The following is a 24,449-nucleotide window of genomic DNA, read 5'->3' as shown; positions in this document are numbered from 1 at the left end:
TTCAGTTGCAGCGTACGAACGGTATAACGTCTTAGAGTGCGATACAACGCCACCAGCAGCACTGATGACCGTCCACGTAGTGGTCAACCCCGTGTAACAACACGTCGCCAGGACCGTCATATCGTCCATCAACACGTGCAAGACCTATTCGCAAGGGCCAGAGAAACAGCTTGGGTGACCATAGGAAACCACCAGCGACCAGTCAGTGACCTACCATTCGGCGACGTCTCCAAGCCAGGAACCTGTTTTGTCGATGTCCTGCCAGGAGACCCATATTCACCCAACGTCACCGCCGGGAACGTATCCAAGTGGACACAACAGCGGCAAAACTGTCGTGGGGGACAATGGAGAGGGGTTATCTTCTCTGATGAAAGTCGGTACTGCATTTCAGTGGCGTATTAATTAAAAAAATAGGTTCAAATATTCCATTGATACTTAAATGTCATTTCCAATATTACGACATTTCTTTTGCCTTTCAGTATTAATAAACATCCTAAATATACACAGTATATAATGTTTTCAGACTCTCTTTCTTGCCTCCAGGCCCTAAAAAATTGTCTTCGCAACATCCACTTTTAATTGAAATAATTGAATTTAATAATGATCTTGCTACTGGCCAATACAACATCGTCCTGTGTTGGCCAATGGCCGATTCTGCTGCTAAGATGGCACTCAACAAATCTTTGACACCACTTCTCATCCCATACTCTGATTATAAAGCTTTCATATATATATATATATACTGGCCACATAAAGAAACTGTGCACGCAGAAAATATAAAGATAGGCCGACAGCGTCTTTATGCATAAATAAAGGTGTGAACATAGCAAGTATTGGAGACAATCAAACGCTCATGCAGGTGCCAGGCGACGTGACGTCATTGATGGTGGCCTATGGACTTGCAATGTGTTACTGTACGTGCAGCCTGTGCAGCTGCACACAACATGTGAAACTCAGAAATTGCTGTCACTGTCGAAAGCTTGATCTTTGGTCATTCAAACGTTCACAAATTCACATGAGAAGTCACATGCACATCATGCCAAGAATAACGTGCTCAACGTCATGAAGCCATTGGAATGGTTCGAGCAGGCATGAGCCAACAACAGGTGGCAGCACATTTCCAATGCCATCGTAACACGATATCTGCATTGGTCAAGCGTTAGGGAAACAGTAATGACGTCGCCGACCACCCACGTTCTGGGCGTCCCCGAGTAACGACGCCAAGACAGGACAGATGGATTCGGGTGACTCATATCAGACACAGGTTCCAGACGGCAGTGACCACGTCCCAAACCATTCCCCAGGCCTTCATTAGGGGAAATTTGGTAGCCTCTATGCGTCGTCGATGCACTGCTGTGCGTCACGCGCATGGTGGTCATACCCATTATTGACTTTGTGACTTCGACGTGTGACCCCCGACTCAATTTTGAACTTCTGACGTCATCGTTACGGATATTGTTCATGTTCTTTTGACATGTTGTTGAGGCCCGATACTTCAGCTTATAAAGTATCTACATCATGTCGTCTTTTCTGTGTTGTATTCCAATTCTGAAGGACCTTTCTGTGTGTACAGTTTCTTTATATGGCTAGTATATATATAAAGGAGATTTGGCAAGAAGAAATATCTGGACTCATATTTTATGTATTTATGGCCTATGCACCTGCAGAAATCATTTGTATATATATATAATGAAAGCTTTCATTTTACACCTGAAGAGCCGTTGAACGGCGAAAGATCTTGTGCAGATATAAAGGAGATTTGGCAAGAAGAAATATGTGGACTCATATATTATATATATATGTATATACATATATATACTCTTCAAAAATAAAAACTTGACATGCTGTTTTGGAGTTTACTTACTGAGTGCATATTACTGATTCAAACATGACATCATTACTCAGTTACAGTAAAATCATCACTTTACAAATTTCCAAAATATTATTATCCAGAAAGTGTTTGGTGAAACCGCAGAGGGCTATTAAAGCCACTTGTTCAGAGTAAAATGTCAGTATCTGGTGTGACCACCATGAGCATCGATAACAGCTTGGCAGCGGTCACCCATTGAAGAAAGGAGATGCCGAATGCTGCCTTGAGGAATGTTTTGATACACATGCTGAAGTGTTGTGTGCAGTTCTTGTAGTGTCTGAGGTGGCGGATTACGTTGGCGCAAGCGTCGATCAAGAGTATCCCATAGATGTTCAATTGGGGACAAATCCGGTGACATTCGTCACCACTCGCCTCTTTCCGTAACCACCAAGAAGACTCGCCCCCCTATCGATGCTTGTTATGTGCAAAATACGACAAACCAATCAGAACGCGCGTAAATGACTGCGGTGCTTTGGTAAAAATAATCCCGAGTACTTAAATCGTTATGGTATTATGTCATTGTTTTAAAAATCATGAAACATATATATCGCCATGTTGAAAGAACAAAGAACTTTGCTAACTGGATTTTGCTGCCTATAATGAAGTTTTTGATAAGAATCATGCGATTGACGGTGAGAGATTCAAATACAGGCACGTGCGTTTGTTGCCATAATGGCTCTCATGGGTCCAATTGAGGGTATTTCTGACGATCTTGCGGGCTTGCTATGGAGATTGTACATGGGCGTCCAACAATTTTAAGAAATGTAATTATAAAAAGCTACGAGTTTCAAAACAATAATATTAGACATATATCTGTATGTAACTAATCAACTTTAGTCTTTAACATTGGGCATATGTTTCACATCTCTTGGTATAATTTAGTCTGACTTTTTTGGGGGGTCATTCATATATTTTTCTGATATTCATTTAAAGTTCCACTTGGGGTATGACAGAAAGGTTACACAAATGTTCAGTTTCAGAAATATTTTAAAGTCATTTTTGAGTTTCTGCTTTGGGATTTAATGTAGCTTTTATAAATTTATTTACATATTTAATAAAACAAATCCCATTTGTGATTATCAAACCCTATTTAGAAATATAATTGAAAATATAAGGAGAAATCTGGTAATAATTACGTCAGAATAAGTCTGTAACACATAAGTTTTTTCTCCTTCTATTAGTTGAATCAAAAAGGTTTAATTCTTTAAAGCATAAACAGCAATACAATGCATGAGTACTTCGGTGATATTAAGTATCATTGGACTCAAACAAGAATAGAGTTATCGTTCCTGTAGTTCTGATGTTCATGCGCCAATATGAAATCCTTCGAGAGGGTCACGAGTCGCTTTTCGGCTTGTCCCGGAATAACACGAGTTGGTCACCAATGATCCGGTGAACGAGAAGGTAACAACTGAACATTTTTTTGCTGGAGGAAGACCTTTCAAACACGTGCAACGTAAGGTCATGCTCCAAAGACCACATCACGTTGATGTAGAGAACGACGTGACGTTGAACTGGTCTTCTGGCAAAAAGTCTGGCTTTCCATAGCCAAGTGGGACACTCAAGTGGGTATCAATAAATTACATCAAATAAAACCAACAATCGGTTACACCTACCAGATTTGAAGAGGCCATCATGCGACGATATTGCATTGGCCACAAAGTGTACTCCTGAGTACCTATTAACTGATGAGGATCCTCCATTCGGTATCCCTTGTGATGAACGAATCACAGTCAAGCATGTCCTGCTTGACTGTATTGATTTTTCCATCACAGGGGATAAATACTTCAGTGTCAAAACAAGTAAGGGTCTTTTTTATCATGTTAATTAATTATCATTTAATGGGGTTTTTTTAAAAGAAATATAATTATTAGATACATTTTGAGTACCCTCAAAGGGGGTTAAAATTATTGTAAAATTATTGTTCTCCTGAGAGGTACGTAAGTCCCAAAACATTCAAAGTATATCTAAAACTATTTTTAATCGTAGTATATATGTTATTTTAATTTATGGCTAGATTATCTAAAATTGCTAATAGCTGAAGGGATTATGTAAATCCAGCTAGGGTCCATGCAGGACGCAAATGTACTGTTCCCATGGTCCCTAGTATGGTGATCTACCTTCAGTGTTGGCAATATGTAGCCTCTTTTTATATTGTATTGTCTTCTGTAATTTAGATATCTTAGATTTACATGCTAGTTTTATATTCATATCTGTGCTATTCTAGTTGTTTTTACTGTCCTTCCCTGACAGGTTTTTATAATTTACATTTATCTGTTTCGGAATTATAACTTGTTTTTAGTCGCGATATGGCTGAAAAATTGTCGATGTAACTTAAAATCAATCACTCATTTTGAGCAGTGTGTTTTGTATATACATAAATGGTATTTTTTAAATGGTGGTATATATTAGCAACTGATATTGTTAAAGGCTGTGTCCTCGAAGGGGCTAAAGTATTGTAAACGTATTGTTCTTCTGAGAGGGTACGTAAGTCCCAAAACATTTAAAGTAAATTTGAAACTACGACTATTTTTAATCGTAGTATGGGGCGGTGGGGTAGCCTAGTGGTTAAAGCGTTCGGTCGTCACGCCGAAGACCCGGGTTGGATTCCCCACATGGGTACAATGTGTTCAGCCCATTTCTGGTGTCCCCCGCCGTGATATTGCTGCAATATTGCTAAACGCGGCGTAAAACCATACTCCCTCACTCACTTCAATCGTTGTATACATGTTATTTTAATTTATGGCTAGTTTATCTTAAATTGCTAATAGCTGAAAGGATGGTGTTAATCCAGCTAGGGTCCATGCATAAAGCAAATGTACTGTAAGTCCCCATGGTCTCTAGCATGGTGATCTAGCTTCATTTGTTGGCAATGTATAGTCTCTTTTTTATTGTATTGTCTTCTGTAACTTAAATATCTTAGATTTACATGCTAGTTTCATGTTCATATCTGTGCTATCCTAGTTGATTGTTACTGCTCTTCGCTGACAGGTTTTTATTGTTTACATTTATCTGTTCCGGAATTATGACTTGTTTTTAGTCACGATAAGGCTGACATATTGCCGAAAATAAAATCTTAACTCATCCCTCACACATTTTGAACAATTAGTTTTGTATATTCATCATTGGTATTTCATAGATGGTGGTATAAATTAGTAACTGATATTGTTAGTGACTGTGTCCTCTAAGGGGGTTAAAGTGTCGTAAAATTATTGTCCTCCAGAGAGGATACGTAAGTCCCGAAACATTCAAAGGAAATTTACCAGATTTTTTAAATGTTGTATATATTCTTATGAGACGTCATAGCATTGTCAGGGCATTGTACAAAATCTACTGTCAAAACGTTGTCTCCTAGGAGATATCGTTTGATCTCACACAAGCGATATCTCCTGTGGAACACAGTTTTGGATGATAAACTTATATACTATACTAAAATAATGTAATTCAAATGACGGCATGTACTACTGTAATATGTACATATCTACTTTCTCTGCATATGGACTAGTGGTCTTCAAGCGAATAATTGATTTGACTTGTCGCTCTATACCTGAAATAATGCCGATGCCACTTAAAATTTGAACTCACTCACTTTCTCACTCACTCATCTCCTCAGGTTGAATGCGTGGCAATGCCAAGGGGACTCAAATTAATCTGATGTATCAGTATGCCATAAAGAATTCATAATACCACAGTAGCAACACCCAATTATGATCTACGCGACTTGAATTTTGCAGACATTTGTCCTTATTAAAACTAATTTGACCAATCCCTTACTTATTAAACGTTAGTCTTTCTAGAGTACATATGCACTGGATACGAATACTGTTCATAATGTAACGTTCACCCTTTATGTGTATCTCTAAATGCGGTTCGTTTGCATCCATTGAAAGAAGACCCCAATTTTAAAGACTCACTAGCTATATTGTTTATGGTTTTCAGGTGGAAACAATAGGAGATGCTTACATGGTATCAAGTGGATTGCCAGTGAGGAACGGTAACAGGCATGCTGGTGAAATCAGTACTATGGCGCTTGACCTCTTGAGTCAGTGCGGAAAGTTCACCATACGTCATATGCCTGATGTCCCGATGAGATTAAGAATTGGGTTACATTCAGGTGAGTGACAATTTATAAAAACAAACGAAAAGCGTCATTCCTACTGCCTTATTCTTGGCATATAAAAGCAGATAGCTACTTGACAAAAATAATATAAACGATAAAAATCGTGCAATGCCTGTTTTGTGTGAAAATGGCACTACTTGCAATATTCGTGGGTGGTTTTGTGTATAAATAGGGTTCAGTGAGAAAATGTCTTCAGATGCAATAATTTGCTATTGAACAGGACATAGATGTGAATATCAATAAAATACACCAATGCCAAGGCCAACACCTTTAAGCATCTGGAATCAAATCGTTGGAATGGCAATGGCGGGGTCTTCGAATGGCGGCATTGCTCAACAACTTAATGTTTCCAAAAGAACAGTGCAACGAATAAAAGAACAAACTGCCATACCAAAGAAGAGTTCATGTTATGGTTTGTTTGGGAAACAACGGGGCTACAGGGCTAGAAGACCTCTCTGACGACCCAAATTAACCTACAATCACAGGCGTTTGAGCCGTGAATAGATAGCATGCACCGCAACGTAAGACTGCAACATTGGCGTTACGTCATTTACACAGACGAATCGCGTTTCCTGCTTCATCGGGTAGATGGACGAGTGCGTGTGCGCAGATTACAAGGAGAAAGGTTCAGGGATGATTGTGTAGATGATGTTGTGACCAGTGGAGGTGGTTGAGTTCTCGTAAGGGGCGACATCCATTACAACGGTAAAATTGAACTTTTGATCCTAGAAAGAAACGACAACCAAGGGACATACCGCCAAGTCTTTGAGCAGACGTTTCTCCCACATGCTCGCCAAGTGTATGGAAACAACTTTCTGTCACAGGACGACAACGTCCGCCGTTTTGGGTCATTGTTTGGTTCAAATATGGAACGCTGTGGCCGCAGCAGACGTCAACAAGCTGGTTGACAGTATGTCACGAACAGTTGCCGCCCTTATTGAGGCGAAATGTGGAGCCACGCGTTACTGACTGTCAACACAAACATGCATTACTATGTAGACTATCGTTACAATAACAGCACCTGAACCTCCCTCCTATGTTTTGTTGTCTTTCCAGAATTATACAATGTAAATATTGCGTATTTTTGACTAATTTACCTTTGCCGCACTTTGGATGTATCAATATTACGATATAATCTGTTCAGTGATACCATGCATCAATAGACATCCAGAACTATTATGTAAAACAGTTAAATTTACCCATTTATGCATAGGGTCTTAGATTTTCATCAAATTTTGTGAGTTGGTTTCTTTTGGCAAGCAATGAAAGGAATGAGGTGTCATTTTACATGTAAATATTTTTTTCCATACTTTTTTTACGCTGCAAAAGTGCGACGCATAAATGGGACAATATGCAGATGAGTGAACTTAAATTAGGTCATTTATTAGGCTTAGGTGGAGATCAAACTCTTAAATCTATCTCCAACCTCTTAAATTTATATGAAACTATGTATTTATGCGGTTTTATTCCATGAAAGCTTTCAAATGAAAAGAGTCAATTTTAAGATTTAAGAGGTTGATCTCCTCCACCTAAGCCTAATATATTACCTAATTTAAGTTCACTCCCATTTGTGGGACGTACGTTGGCGTAAAATTGAGTATGGAAAAAATGCAAACCATTTTCATTTAATTTTTCTATTTGAACAACACGAGTTTTAAACACATTCTAATGAACTTACATCTTCAACAGTAGGAGAGAAATACTTTTTTAGAAGTACCCGTCCCAAAAAAGGGACGATATGCATAAATGGGTTAAGTGAAAAAGATAAATTGTGTAATTCATTTGACAATTTCGTTAATTTAATAGGGGGTGTCAACCATTTTTACCATGAGTATATTATCTTACAATTATATATGTAACAAAGCACAACTGTAGATACAAACCGTGTTTAAAACATATGAGTGATCTGTTTTAAACCATGTCCGTGTTGTAGTGGATAGATTATCGGCTCGCCTATCACGTGTCATACCATACGGTACTTGTTATGAAACCTGCCCGGCGCTTGGAATTAAGGGGGGAAAGCAAAGATTGATTAGAACAAGAGTCCAAGTTGGTATCCATTTGGGCAACCTGTTCGCCGCGGGTTGCGCCCCTGTGGCGGTGGAGGACGGGATTCTGGTGGTTGAGAGCACTGGTTCCAGGAATAGCGTTCTTTTGCCCAACACACCACTTTGACCCTTATTTCACGTAGACGGGTGGTAGAATTGACCCGATTCTATCAATCGACTAGTCACGCCCTGCCCTGTGCATGATGAAGATGTTTTTTGCACATTTTAGTCATATTTGGGGGTTGGCCTTTTCAGTTTCCAAATTATCAATATATTAAATTGCCTAGAGTCCTATGTCAGGTGGTGCTGGCTCATGGGCCAATCTGATGATGTTGACCTCCAAATTCAATATGTGTCCGATTTCTTGTCATGTGCAAGAACCATTCTGACATTTAATTGGTATACAAATATTGCTTTTTGTGTCATAGTCGCTGGAGTATAACATCCCTGTATCCCTGATGTCAGCATCTTGGAGATCCGGTGCTATTTGACATCGTTCCTGTTGACACTCCTTGGCGTGTAGGGAGGAGGAATGCCGAATTATTTTCCTTTCAACACGGCATCCCCAGAAGTTGTTTCATCTCGGAATGAAAAAAAGAGGCGTATCTACTGCAAATTATTCTGCAAATGTTGACTTATGGGCTCGGTTCGTAGTTATCGAAGCTACGGACTTTCGGCTGGTTACACTAAACCTGTTTGCTGTTTCAAAAGCTATCTATGGGATTTGTGGCGAGGTCAAGAATGCAACTCGTCTCCGTACTGGTTCACTCCTGGTGGAATGTGCACGGAGGCAGCAATCTCTCAATTTGCTATCAGTTAAAACATTTACAAATGTTGAGGTTGCTGTGTCTGTGCACAAAACTCTAAATACTTGTCGTAATATCATACGTGACAGAGCAATAATAAAGGTAAAATAAGGATGAAATATACAATGCCATTTTAGAAAGTGGTCAAATGTAACATATGTTATATTTTGGATTACACTTTCTTAGTAAAGTACAGATTCTAGTACTTTGGGGCTTGAGTCCCATCCGAGATTCGAATTATATATATGATAATATACACTATCAGCTCTTGAAGCATTTACCCTAATCACGTTTGGAAACACTTCTAGTATTTGTGATACAATTTCCCAACTTCGTGGCATAATGCCATTGTAGTTCCTATTCCAAAGTCTGGCCGGGATCATACTGATCCTTCAATTGACAGACCAATATCCTTAACGAGTTATGTCTGTAAAAGCATGGAACGAATGGGTAATAATAAATAAATTTGGTATCTGGAAACAAATAAACTAATTACAAATATTCAATATTGTTATTTGCGGAAAAATCGCAGTACTGTTGATCATTTAGTACGGTTAGAATCCTATGTTAAAATGCTATTGTAAATAAACAGCACATAGTATCAATTTTCTTCGACCTGGAGAAAGCTTATGATTGTACGTGAAAACACGGCATTTTGAAGGATTTACATGATTTTGGTGTGAGAGGTCGTTTATACACTTGAAATCCTTGCATCTTTATTAATTATGATTTTCCAATGACATTTTTTCGCATTTGTGTACACTGGGGCTAAACACATTCCCATTGCAATACAGCTTGGAAATTCCCTGAATGCAGAAAAAATTCATCATTTGCATAATGCTTCCCGGACAGGTCTATTTTGAAGCATGGAAAGAGGTCGAAGTCTTGATGATGTCACATACAGAATAAGTTAAAGCACCTGCATGCCATGGCGATGCATTGCCATTATGAACTCCAAACATGTAAACTGGTGCATTGTCCCGGTAGAACGAGTCTGACTTTTCGGTAGTCCACCAACAGGATTCATTTGCGATCATAAAAACCCAACCTGGTCCGCTCATGGAACAGACTTTGACTTTTCGTCAAACATTTAATATTTTGAATATTGCCACTTGAGATCAGGTTACATAATATTGTTCATATAGTTACATAATATTGTCCATAGTTACATAATATTGTTCATATATGAGATACCCATGTAGTTTCACGTGGGAAAAGTCATATGATAAGCCAAGTCTATGTTGATGCAGTTTAATCAGTCAACAGTACTTGGCTGCGCTGGAGGTATAGGGATACTGCAGGAAGACGCTTCCACAACCATGTTGTTGTTTTTGTATTTATTTGTACTGAAATAATGACTGGCACAATTTGATGTGCTCATAACATTGCAGTAGGTCGTTCCCAATAACACAAATAGGAGTTATCGCAGAATAAAAATGTTATAAAAGACTATGATGATTGATGAATTGTGATGTTTGTGATAATTATTGACAGGAAACTGCTTTCCTTGCTTGAGGCCTTTGTGTAAGACAATTTAGGAGAGAAAACAATTCCAAGATATATTCACTGTCAGGCAATGTTGAAAATTAATAAGGCCGCGTGTAAATCTTATACACTGTCTTGTACCTAACACCTCTGTGTGGCACTTGAACCGTTTAAGATCTGATCCTCAGCAAGTCATGCTTGTCGTAAGGGACAAGCAAAGGGATCGCGTGGTCAGACATGCTGACGTCTCTGATGTATGTCATTCTATCGCGCAGATCGATGTTCATGATATCAATCACTGCATTGTCTGATTGCCTCGATTGTTTACAGACCATTGTCATACAGATAGAATATTGCTGAACGAGATGATTAACAACAAATGGACCCCACGTACTACAAATGCTTGAAGAAATGGATATATGTCACAAAACATGATCAGAATACTTCCTTTCCTATATCATCTCCAGGTTCCTGCGTCGCTGGGGTCGTCGGATTGACAATGCCAAGGTACTGCTTGTTTGGCGATACAGTCAACACTGCTTCCAGGATGGAATCCACCGGTTCAGGTAATACATTTATATACGAAACTGATTTACCAGTGGTTAATATTTGAATCTCTCCGTTTGTTACATAGAGAAATCCAGAAAATAAGCACACGACACGAATTTCCCTGCTACACATTCCAACAAAACTTACACATGGAACTTACTTAAAGGCACAATTTTACACATTTTTGACAATATTTTGGCCTATATTATATATTGGAGCATATGCAAATTTTAACTTCCTATTGATGCAATAAATGGACCTTAAACAATTGCTCAGTACATCGATAACTGTCGCAACTGGGTTCAATAACAAGTTGCGCGTGTGTTTTTGCGCCAGACATTAGCGTCATTTTCTCTAGGACTGAGTTCTGTCTCCAAAGGAGTTGTAAGATATTCGTAAAGAGCGCTCAAAGAGACATAACTCTATGGGGTTCGTATGAAATAAAGTTCGGCCGTTAGAGGACGCGAGAGTCGATTTAATGCAACGTTGCATTAATTTATTCGAACTTTTTAATTTAATATTGTAATAGTGGGTATAAATGCAGCTGACATGTCAATCACCTCCATCGGGCGTCAGCTTGGCTACTGCCACTCTGCTATTGGAGACACTAAGAGAGAACCAAAATTGATGTAAAAATTCCAAATGAGTGAGTGAGTTACGATTTATAGCCATATGGTTTATAGCCATATGGTTTAAACCATAGTCATGTATCGATAGGAAACTACGATTTTAAAATCTGTCCACAAAGGACAGTTAAACAACTAGAATATCACAGTGAGAGAATTAAAACTAGCACGTAACTTTAATACACCACTATTTAGAATAATACAATATTAAAATGGGCTATAGATCGACAACAACTGAAGGTTGATCACCATACTAAGGTGGATGTTGACAAGACATATTCTAGCTCAATGCCAGCAGCAGAAATGAAAGTTTTACTCTTATTCCAAGGTACCCCACCTACAGTGACCGATGAATTCAGAATTCAACCAGAGAATTCAACTATTACCTCAAGAATCAAAAACAGGAGTTTAATCTATACTGCTGAGGCAAAACTCCCTCAACAGATTTAATATATATCAAACAACAACTCCTTTGTTACGCCTTAGGCGCATCATCCGATCTCCGCAAGTTATCCGATAATCCTCGGCATTTTAAAACCGTTCAGTGATCCTTTTTCTGTCGAGTGTGACATCGTCTGCTGCTGATTGCCAAGTCATATAGCCATAGGAGGCAGATGCTGTAGCTAAAGCAGCTCATGACACATTGTTATTCCCACTGCTTAGGAAAAAGAAAATCTGAAACATCTATTTTCTTGTGTGAGCGGACATCTTATCATCATTGTAAGATGCTAGAAAGAAATTGTTCTGTTTCACAATTTGTTAGCTTGTATAGCTGATTGCCTCTATATAGATTTAGTGTGATGTTTTTTATCAACGGACATTGAGGAGGACACTGTCAAAGGAAATACCAAAAGATTATTATCCCCATGTGTGGTATATAATTCCTATCATAAACCATGTAACAATCATCAACCTCTGTTTTGAGTCAACTGAGAATTTATTCATATTGGCTGGTATTGCATACAACCACCTGTAGCTGAAGTACAGCAGGACATCGCCATCAACAAAATCAACCTCAAATCTCAGATTCTGTCCAACAACCTTCACACGCTTAAAATAGCAGTGGAATTCCTTGCTTTCATCATGAGTCTTCACATGCATCACCAGAGGATCATCCGATAAATAAATATGGGCAAAAGTACACAATAAAATGCTATCATGAAGAGCTTCCACATTAATCAAACCCCGACCTCCAGAATTGATTGGTATATATAAACGGTTGAGAGAGGAACGAGGGTGGTGGGCTCTGTTATCAGACATGATCCTTCTGGTCAGACGGTCAAGACTCTGGATGTCTTGTTTTGTCCAATCAACTACTCCAAAGGAATAGGAGAGGACTGGCACGGCAAAAGTATTGGTGGCTTTGACCTTGTTTCGAGCATTTAGCTCTGAGCTCCAGAATTTCTTTAAGCGAGATTTATACTCGGCCCGAAGTTTTTCTTGAATCTGGGCATTTTGGAGCTTGTCTCGAACTTGCATTCCAAGATAGGTGTAGGCCTGATCTTCCACAAGATGGTCAATAACTCCTCCACCTGGTAACTTGACCGATCCATCATTAACTACCTTGCCACGTTTCAAATGAAGAGTATTACATTTGTAGAGTCCAAATGTCATGCCAATATCATTAGAAAAGGACGCCAAGGAGAACCTGCTCTTTCAAATTGGTATCTCCTTTGGCAAGGAGCTCGATGTCATCCATGTAAAGGAGATGAGTAAGTGGTGTTTGGGATCTGTGCTGAGAGGTCCGGGATGGTATCCCTCCTCTTTATTGAGCAGAAAGCTCAAAGGATTTAGAGACAAACAAAAAAGCAAAGGACTAAAGGAGTCCCCCTGGAAAATTCCCCTTCTGATTGGAATAGATTCCGAAGTCTGCACCTGCCCTTGCGAGTACATCTCAAGTTGAGTCGACCAGCAACTCATTAAAGACTTGAGTAAATCAAGTAGTCGCTCAGGGAGGTCAATACAATGAAGAGACTTCAGAATCCATTCGTGAGGAACAGAGTCGTATGCTTTTTTGTAGTCAATCCAGCACATGGAGAAGTTGCGGTGATATGCTTTAGCCTCTTCCAAAATCTTTTTTTGTACAAGAAGTTGATCTTTGCACCCCAAACATCCCTTTCTCGCCCCCTTCTGCTCTCTGTAAATCATATCATTGGAAGAGCAGTAAGATGACACGAGGTTTGTCAAACACCCTGTGAATATTTTATACTGAGTATTCAAACATGTGATAGGGCGGAAGTTTTTGGGATCAGTCAAGTCTCCTTTCTTGGGGAGAAGTATTGTGCGACCTTTGCAGAACCATGGAGGAACATCACCTGTGTCCACAAGAGAATTGAAACAGTGAATACCGGTTTCGAATGCCATCAGGCCCTGGAGCTGTATTAGATTTTAACTTTTTGATGACACTTTTCAAGCAATCTGGTGAGATGTAACAGACAAACGACCTAGTTACTTTCTCATGCATTGCATGGTCATAATCACTGACCCATGGTGCCTCAAGGTTACAGTCGCCGGGTATAGACCACAACTGTTTCCAGAACCTTTCATTGGCATCCATGGAAGGCCGTTTATCATGCTCACCATCACCCTTTGTTTTCAGTTGCCTGTAGAAGTGTTTTTCATTATTTCTAAAAAGTCTTGAACTGCAATTTTAATTTTCTCCAAATTGTCTTTTGCCGTTTTGACATTGGACTCCCTGATGATCTTAGTTTCAGGCACAGCTCTATCCAGGAAATGTATTTTCTTGTTTCCGTTAGTTTTACTTGAAACCGGTTTTTGTATTGTTCTTAGTATTAGATGTTTTTTCTTTGGAAACTGTGTGAATTTCCTCCAAGGTTCGAGCGGCAGCATAGACACAGCCATTAACTTCATGTAATGAACAGTCCGCAGAAAGTTTCATAGAAATAATGTCATTTAATAAATTAATTTCATGTTTGGGAAAAGATACATGTGTTTGTTGAATTGGCCTCCGTTTTTTTAAAGGGATGTCACATATTTCATCATAAATAGAATGAAACAAAATATATACAGGATTTTCTGAAAGATCTGCAACTGAGGAAGAGGAAGAGTGAGCATCCGAAATTTCGGGACCAATTGGCTCTATGCCGGAAGTGTTTCCATCAGCAAGAGGAAAGAGGTTGACACGGACGTCCATTAGAAGTTTTGGGTATGCTGCCACTTGAGCATTCTGTTCATGCAAAGATTCCTGACGGGCACCAGTTGTGGGTTGAACTGGCTCACGGGGCATGAGATTTTTAAGCCGCCGGAATTGATCTCGGAGATTTTGCTCCGTCAGGTAAGCAAACATGGGCATGGCATTGTCCCAATGCAGCTTCAGCGACTTTCCATTGATACGTGGATTTTCAGGCCATCCTGTCGCTCTCGCACACTCAAGTAGTGTGGTTTTAAGGTGGTTTGACCAAGATATTCTTGGTCGGCTTCTGTGCCTTCCCCTGGGGCAAGTCCCATCTCCAGTGTGGTTGGTGTCACTACCGGAGGAAGGCAGACTGGGCTGCGGAGTTTGTCGGTAACCCAGTGAAAAACCAGCTTCGGGGGGTCAGCCCTAACTGGGTGATGTACGTTTAGTTCAGGGAATATAATTCCCTTATCTAGGCCCACCACGGAGAGGCGTACATCATCAGGCCCTTATTATTATTATTATTATTATTATTATTATTATTATGTTTTACAGATTAAAGATAGTATGCAGCAGAGAGGGTTCGGGTGATCCTGGCAGTCAGGCTGGTAAGGCTCATCATCAGCCCCTCGCCCCCTCTACACGCAGCCCAGACAGCGAATGGGACTTCTCCCAGGAAACGCTGCCTAGTCGAACCCACCAAGAATTTTATTATTATTATTATTATTATTATCATTAAGCGTGATGAGATGAGATTAGATAAGATATAAGCTGAAGTCCTATGTGCCATCTCAACACAGACACAAGTAGCACTTACATGATTGTTGTAAAACATTGCCTAATTAGGATTTAAAGTATTTAATCATTAATACCTTTGTTTATGTATACACAGTTATGTGGGTGGAACTTTTGATTAGGGGTGAAACAACCCCAAATATGGGATGAAACAACCCGGTTAAACGACCAGAAACCATCTATAGGATGGTGTCGATGTATCGATCAAAATACAGACGACGAATCGATCCCGTCAGGTATCAGGAACTGATATTGATGAGGCGATAACCCGCCATTGAAACTAGAAACACAGCCAGGAAAACCCTGCCCGATTATGTTGTTCTTTTTAGACAGAAAAATCGTATTGTAAGCGTGGGTTATGTTTGCTCTGTAATAGCAACTGGTCACAACTATATGCCGCCGTCATGAACGACCTTCACCTTGGTGTACCGCTAAGTATTCGTACTCGAATGCTCGATTCTCTTCATATAAATTCACGTTCGATTTGCTTCTTTTCTTTAGAGTAATTATAAGAATGACATTATATGATAAAGAGATTATTAACCACGTGTGTTTCCGCCAAAGGCTCGCATAATACAATTTTTATTCCTAATATATAATATTAATGATACGGAAACACACGGTTAATAAAATGATCGGTTAATAATCTCTATATACCAATTGAAGAAAGAGTTTCGATTTTCTGTACAAGTAATGATATCATATCTATTGATCTATGTTTGTCTGTAAATTGTATGATGAACCAAGAAATGTTTATTTCTCCTTTTGTCAAATGTTTTGATAACCAACAATCGTTCAATGACAAATGATTATATTTTGGGCCAGTAGCCATTATATTGAATAAAACTGTCTGTCTGTATTGTCCTGGCACGACAAATGAGGAGATTTTGCGGTTTGCATAGGCCACGTGAATGGATGACACAGATAGGATAAACTTCCTCTGCAGAAAAGTAGTTTTAATGTGCCGCCAAACTCTCGGACGAACATCCGTGACATGAACCAGGAACCTGCTTTCGTCTGACCAATGGATCCGACTTCAGAGTCGCTTCAAACGATTACTCTTGGGTTCATTCCTCACATAACGGGCCACTGGCATGGTCTTCGTGGGTTGCGCTGGCCTTGGTCCGGATTGGTGTACTTATGACAGAGTGGCAGTAACCAATCTGACGCAAGATGGCCTTTAATGCATACCCACTATCTGCCATCTCAGCCCAAATGAAAGGCTTCTCCTCTTCATGTGTATGGATGAAAAGAGTGGCATATTCACAAGCTTTATACCACTGAACGGCTAGGCAGACATACTGCTTTTCATGATATGGTAGGATCGTATGCTTCTTGCTTTTTGGGAAACTCTTTCAAACTGAAACTTTGTTTTTCATGACCTGAAATGTGCTACGAAACAATGGCACCATAGACATATCATATTATTATTATAGGATATTTATATAGCGCACATATCCAGGCGACTAGTGCATGCTCAAGGCGCTGATATTTTTTCCCTCGATCATCTGGGTTTATACATGGCACATCGTATTATCAAGCTCAACTGCCTGGGGAGTATACAACTCTTGCAGCCACTAGGCGCACCGAGTTATTCTCATTCTAACGAGGTACCCATTCACAGCTGGTTAGACTGGGACACATAGTCACAGTACTTTGTCCAAGTACACTGCACGTTGCTGTACCCGCAACGTGAACGTGCCGTGGACATACAGTAGTATAGGCCCGTACCCTACGTGATTTACGCCGATTTCGAGGCTTTCACATGCTTCAAGTTGGCATGTCAAGTCGAGTTGTTGCGCAACGGTTTCAATGCCCCCATTCACAGTTTCAAGTGCTAGCCCACAAATGCACACAGAACAGAACAGTTAATTACCACCTCCTGCACCTGCTGAAAAAGTCCGCTTTGACATTCATGATTTATAGGAATATTTTGGGCGTTTCATTTGGGTGATATATAACTGAGGGTTGCATTTCTGTTCAGCGCCTATCCTATGAACCTTGCGGGTTTTCTTGAAGACATGTAGGATCATTCATATATGTTCATAACTGGGCTAAGATGTTCTAATGGTTACACATTTGATTTCACATGACAATGCAGTTTATCAGGCAACTATTAGCATTTTTAGGGTACATAGCTAAATTTGTAAGGACTGTTTTTCACATTTCTATGTTCCTCCAGGTCTCCTATTTTGTAACGTTGTGGCAAATACAAATGCAGAGGTTGCTTGTTGAATACACTGTACTTTGAATTTCTGAGTTGTACTGTAGAGTTGAATCCATCCGACATTTACATTTACATGACCCCCTGGGCTCGGCCAAAGCACACTCGTCTTGGTGAGCTGCGGTTCTCTGGCTTAATTCGGATGGTTCCTAAGAACATTCAGAGACGACAATGCTTATTGTCACCTTGCATTTCGTTGGGGCCCAGATCCTTGGGTACACCTTGTCGACAATTCATTATCCAAACAAATGTCTGTTTGAGATAGTGGATTAATTGCTGCTGTTTACCAAAAGCCCAATGTTATAATGGTCACCAACTGACAACTTTCTTTCTTACAGTCCGTTAATCTAATTACAAATATATAACCTTCAAATATATAATTCAATGCAGCATGTACAAACTTTTATTGCATTCATTTTCATTTCAGCATTTAGGATTCACGTGAGCCAACAGTGTAAAGAGGTCCTCGATATTCTTGGGGGATACCTCCTTCAGTTTAGAGGAGAGACAGAGCTTAAGGTTTGAGATACTTCCTCTCCATACTATGTTATTAATGAACGCTGTTCCAAGCGGAAGATGCACAGTGTATTTTGGTCAGCATAGAGAGAATGAGGTTAGTTTTACGCCCTTTTTAACAATGTTCCAACAATATCACAGCGGGGGACACCAGTAATTGGCTACACATATTGTACCCATGTGGGGAATCGAACCCGTGTCTTCGACGTGATCAGCGAACGCATTCACCATTAGGCTACCCAAGTCCCCCTGGTCACCATTGAAACCGTACTTGACTAATAGCACTTGCACACTTTACCTAAACAATTCTACCTGTGAAGATACGGGTTAGAATTGATCTTCTGCAACCCATACTTGTCGTAAGAGGCTACTAACCTGATCGGGTGGTCAGGCTCGCTGACTTGGTGGACACATGCCATCGTATACCAGTTGCGTCGATCGATGCTCGTGTTGTTAATCACTGGATTGTCAACATGTATATAGACAATGTGCACTTCACATAATTGACAGTCCCTGGTTTATATGTTGTTTTCTTAAATAAATCCATCATTTCTCATTGTATATCCTCGAATGGTTGTGTCAGGTTCACCGTTGCTGCAGCTACAACAAACATATGTTTCACCTAATAAAATAGTTATAATCCAAAGCTGAAGTACATTATTTAATTGCTTAAATTTATGTGGGGATAGACAAGTGTATATGTACGATTCACATGTATATCATCGGATTGCAAATACTTTTACCTCCCAATAAAATACTGAAAAATCGGAATCCGAACAGGAATTCATTTATTATTCCACTACACTGACACTAGCACCTTCATCGCGGAACAGTCGAATCTACAGTATGATGTTGTTCAGTTCTCGATCACCATTGTCTCATTGTCGTTATTCTTCCGCTCTCGTTCAGAAGTTAAATATAATATTCACAATACACTGTGTAATCACCTAGCTTCAAGTTAAAATTCTCAGCGATAGGCCAAGTACCGCAAAATAAAAACCTCGCGATATCTGAATCATGTTAACTACCGCAGTAAGTTTAGAAGTAGTATAATTACACAATTTCATAACATATGTGAGATGTCCGCCCACAATGGGGCATGATGTCCTTGAACACACACACACACTCACTCACTCACTCACTCACTCACTCACTCACAGACATTAAAATACACTTTGGATCGTTCGAAAAAGTTTTGACAGAAATATCCTGGAACCTTTTAAAAAGGTTTGGAGAAAGTTTTGCTTGGATGTACACGAACGTAAAATATTGTGAGATGTCGTTTTCACAACCTAAATTTGCAACGTTGTGAAATAACGTTACACAGCAACGTGAATTATTAGATTCTGACAACGTTAAGCCACACCGTTACCAATAGAAAACGTTCCACTACATTCTGCTAACTTTGATAGCTTGGTGGCTACAAAAAAATAAACATTTCTATTCAATAGTTTTGGTGATTCTCTATCAACTCATCACAAAGGAAACGTAACGTTAATGCACAAGACCGATTGACTCGCTAATGATGGGGGTCGTTGTTGTGGCAATGGTCATGAGTGAGAGAGTTAAATTTTATAGTGACGTGGTATTTCAGCCATTTCGTGAACACAGCAGGTTATAAACTCATCATAAAAACAGTTATATTATACATAACAAAGTCAGCATAGGACAGTAAACCAACGAGAGTATCACAGAAAGAGTATTTAAAACAAGAATCTATCTCTAAAAAAATATTTCTATCAGAACAATACAAGACAAAAACTGGATAAGCTAACATGAAGTGACACCTCATATGCTATGGTAATATCAATTAAACCTGATATGAGTTCAATCCAAACTTAATCCAGTGTAAACTGAGTCCAATTAGTAGAAGATGGTGGGGTTTGCCAATTTGGGTCATTGTGTGAAACCGAGTTTCAGTGCCTCATCCCCAATGCTAAGATATAGCTAAACATAGGGAATTATATCATACTTGCTTTGGTGTCTTGTCTACATGTAAGATTTAGTTAGTATTGTATGATCTCTTTTTCTATTGTTGGTATTTTCCTTAAGGGTAAAGGCAAAGCACCAACATACTGGTTAGTTGGAAAGGAAGGATTTGACAAAGAATTACCAGAGCCTCCAGAGCAGGGGTAAGTGTACCAAATCATTTGTTCTCCTCTGAAAAGAACTTACTGTAAATTTGAGCTTTTGGTCCTCATACTTACACCTTTCCGAAAAATATCAGAGACCAAAAAGCTTCAATACCTGCTACATGCCCTATATGCCTGTAATGACGTAAGAGTTGATGTCTGTGACGACGGCCAATATGAAAAACTGATTAAGAGGTGACACGTGATGTATTTATTGTGTCTACAAACTAAAAAACCGATATGGTGTATAATCACACCATAGATCTAGAACACTGTTTCCCCTTACAACGGTTCCCTATTTGTTTTAGACACGCTGTGAGGCTTAGCGGCTCACAATCACAGTCTCACCGGCTACGGGAGGTTCACTCTTGATTAGTCAGTGATAAAGACAACAGTTCGATTCAAAGGCTTCTTCAGTACTCAACTTAATACTATTACACTAATAAAGATAGTGTGTTCATGCAATTAGTCTTAGGAGAAGTTTCCACAGTTGTGTCAGGCCAGCATGGATGTGCCTATTCTTTGTTATGGCTCTGAAATCTGGGGAACATGTCACTCCAAAATAACAGAGGCTGTCCAAATTAAATTTTGTAACCAATACTTAACGGTAAAAAAACCCTACATTAAATGGTATGGTTCTTGGAGAGTGTGGCAGACTTCCATTACAGCATTTGTAATTGTCAAGAGTGATCAAATTCTGGTGTAGACTTATACATATGCCACAAAATAGACTCCCACATCAATGTTATTTAATGTTAGGATCACCAGATAGCTTAGGCTATAATACCTGAGCAACAAACGTTTGACACATCCTGTTTCAATATGGATTTGGTTATGTTTGGCTAAGCCATGATATTGGAAATGTGGAATATTTTGTGTATCTATTCAAGCTAAGGCTAGGTGATAACTTAAAATAGTCTTAGTTCTCATCAATTAGAGAACCTCCTAAATGTATAAATGTTGTTAAATGTTGAAAGATAGTTGTGTTGTGATATCCCTATGCATTTAAGAATTGCTATATCAAGGTTTAGATGGAGTAATTTTAATACGGCTGTTGAATGTGGCAGGTATAATGGAATTGAATATAACGAAAGGCTATGTCCTTTTTGTAAAACCAGACGCCAGCATTATATAGAAAATGAATATCGTGTACTATTTATTTGTAATGCTTATGATATACTTAGAACGAAATATATAACAAAGTTCACTAAAGAACCACTTACTCATTACTCTGTCGTAAATCGTTTGCAAAGCAAAAATGATGCTGTCATATACAATGTTGGCCTTTACTTATACCATGTATAGAAATTATAAACACCAGGACACAGAGCTGCAAAATTGTTTTGCGCACCCTCTAAACACAATGTCAGTCTGATTGTATTATGGGCGAGGGCTCCTTTACTGAATAAATACTGTCTGCCAATGAAACAATAAATACACATATCAACACCTTAAAATAGCACTGGGCTCAAGTTCGTAACAAATATGTGAAAACAGCTTCTCCATATTGATAGAGGACAGTTCCGTTTCAGATAAATCATAACTTTCATGAGACCAACTGGGGAACCAAATTGCATGTTCCTAAAGTTGTGTTTATTGTACTCTTGAAAATACAAAATATATGTTCTGAAAAGTCCTTTATCTATGGTTTTATTCAAATTATATGACTCTTTCCAGCCCATGTATTTGTAGTTCCATGTGTTCCCTTTGAAAATATACATATACAAGTACATTTGGGTCTCAATATGAAATGTAAAAGATATTCAAGTTTTAATTTTTCTACACCAAAACAGGACTTTGCATAAAATTATTTGACTTTTCTAATCCATTTATTTGTAGTACCTTGTGGGTTTTTTGAAAATATATATAAAGGTAAATTTGTGTCTCAGTATAAGATTTTAAAAATTATTCACTGAAAACTTCAATTGTTCAACTTTTTATTCCAAAAAATAGGACTTAGCATCGTGTTTCAAGTTAGGACGTTTGACTACTCATTAGTTGAAAACACTCAAATCATTTCTATAACAGTTATTTTGCGGTTTTGTCACATTTTGACTGGACTATAAGGGCATCACATTAATATAAGTAATCGCCTATTGCTAGTGAATTGCAAAGTTTACATGTTCTGTTTTCTCTAGCAATACCTTGCCAACGACCAGTTTCTACCTTGGAGATTGTGATTACATGTTCTGTTTCAAAACCGGAGAGTAAATATAAGCAGGGAAGAGAAGTTTTCAAGTATGGGAGTGTCTTTGATATGTTTATAGAAGAAGCCCTAAGAGCTATTTTCAATGTCAGCTTTCCAACTGTGGTAGAATTGGTCTTTTAATACAACCTCCTCTTGTGAAACTAGCCATTGGCATGGGGCGCTTACAGGGTTATGGAATACAACAGATAAGCCACATTTATCTTATAAGGATTTTACATGATGCGTACAGGGATCAAAATCATTCTTAAAGATACTTTGTACATATGCATAATTGTTAATCAATTTTCATAATTTCTGCTTCATTCCAGGATTAGTTTATGCCAATTACAATAATACGCTCAGCCGCAGTGATGTATAAAAGAAATCTTCCGTGTTCTACATATACCATAGAAGTAGGGGTAGAATTTCGTAAACTGCTGGCGAATTTTAGAAATTTCAAATGAGTTTTTTCAATATTGTTTAAATTTCCATATGCCCATGTTCTGCAGCCATGTAAAAGAATTGAGGCTATCATAACATCAAATGCCTTAAGTAAACAGTCCAAAGGGATATTATGAATTTTTCTATAAGACAAAACATTGCTTTGGTTCACTTGCAGCAAGGTTTTTGATTGATAGATTAAATTTCCTATTTCTACTAAATGTCACTCCAAGATAAGTGTGGTTATCAACAATTTCAATTGGAGATTGTTCAAAGACAAATTTGAGTTTACTATTCTTGGCAAGGCCACTTCCAAAAATTAAGACTTTTACAATATTTGTTAAAAGAATCTTAAGTACTTTGTAGTTCGGGCGCGGAATCAGCAAAAAGGACAGTGTCGTCGGCATAAAGAAGTACAATAAATGATAAACATAACTGTATATTTACATTCTTAAGCATAACACTTTTACAATTGTTATCAATGAGAAATTGTTCTAAATCGTTAATGAATAAACAAAATAAGAGAGGTGAAAGATTTCCCCCTTTGAGAACGCAAGAATAACATGGAAATAATCAGAGAACTTATCATTTGAAGATACACAAGATTTGATATTTGCATACATATTTTGTATAAGCGTGAACAATTTGCCTGTAATTCCATTGTTGACGATTTTGTGCCTGAGTCCAATCCTCCATACATTATCGAAAGCTTTAGAAGAATCAATGAACGCACAATATAACTTTCTTTACGAGCATATTCAAAACAAATATATCATTGTTTGTGGAATTTTCTTTTCTAAAACCTGTCTGAGCAGGGGTTAAAATATTGGTTGTTACTAAGAACATGTTCAGTTTATTATTCAGTATACTAATGAAAGGCTTTCCAAAGCAGCTTAAAATAGTGATTAGTCTTGGGGTCTGATTGCTTGCCTTTACCTTTGTATATAGGTCTAATGGAGCCGGTCAACCATGCTTCGGGCATTATTCCTGTGGAGAATATTAAATTGAAATAGTCACCAAACAAAGGGCCACGTAGATCAAAGGAATCAATAAGATAGTCATTTTCAATGTCATCAATACCAGAATATTTATTTTGCTTAATCATTTTGATAGCATGTGTCACTTCTTTCAAACTAATATCATCAACATATGTGGTCATCATAATCTTTAGTTTCTTTTTTTATATTCATGTTTTTTAGGTACAAAATCATGCCATCAAATCACTAACAAATATAAACCATGTGTTTGTATACAGAGTTTGGCGGTATCTCACACTGACCAGCATATCATAACAAAAGACATTGTAGGGAAAAGGGTCAATTTTACGTTAGTATTAATCAAACAATTGATGGCAATCAGACCAGATTCCAACAAATTTTGTAAAATTACAAGAAGAGATGGCATGCGTTCTCTCGATATTGTAAATTTTACTTATTTCCTTTCTGATCATATCGAAACTTGGTGTACAAGTATATGTTTGTATTTTAATAAGAGTAAATTTGACAACTGTTAT

General features: G+C 38.5%; 1 protein-coding gene across 1 annotated transcript in view; it reads left to right on the top strand.

Moving 5' to 3' along the window:
• The window catches only part of LOC124283991 (retinal guanylyl cyclase 2-like), a 388,141-nt gene that overhangs the window by 343,661 nt on the left and 20,031 nt on the right, over nt 1-24,449 (top strand). The window contains exons 14-17 of the mRNA XM_046720035.1: nt 5,810-5,984; nt 10,797-10,895; nt 18,087-18,178; nt 20,228-20,307. Coding sequence (XP_046575991.1) covers nt 5,810-5,984; nt 10,797-10,895; nt 18,087-18,178; nt 20,228-20,307 — 446 coding nt within the window. The remainder of the gene's footprint in view (nt 1-5,809; nt 5,985-10,796; nt 10,896-18,086; nt 18,179-20,227; nt 20,308-24,449) is intronic.

The sequence above is a fragment of the Haliotis rubra genome, unplaced genomic scaffold (assembly GCF_003918875.1).
Source record: "Haliotis rubra isolate DU_JTF1 unplaced genomic scaffold, ASM391887v1 Scf327, whole genome shotgun sequence".
Lineage (NCBI taxonomy): Eukaryota > Metazoa > Mollusca > Gastropoda > Lepetellida > Haliotidae > Haliotis > Haliotis rubra.
This window is presented reverse-complemented; position numbering and strand designations above follow the sequence as displayed.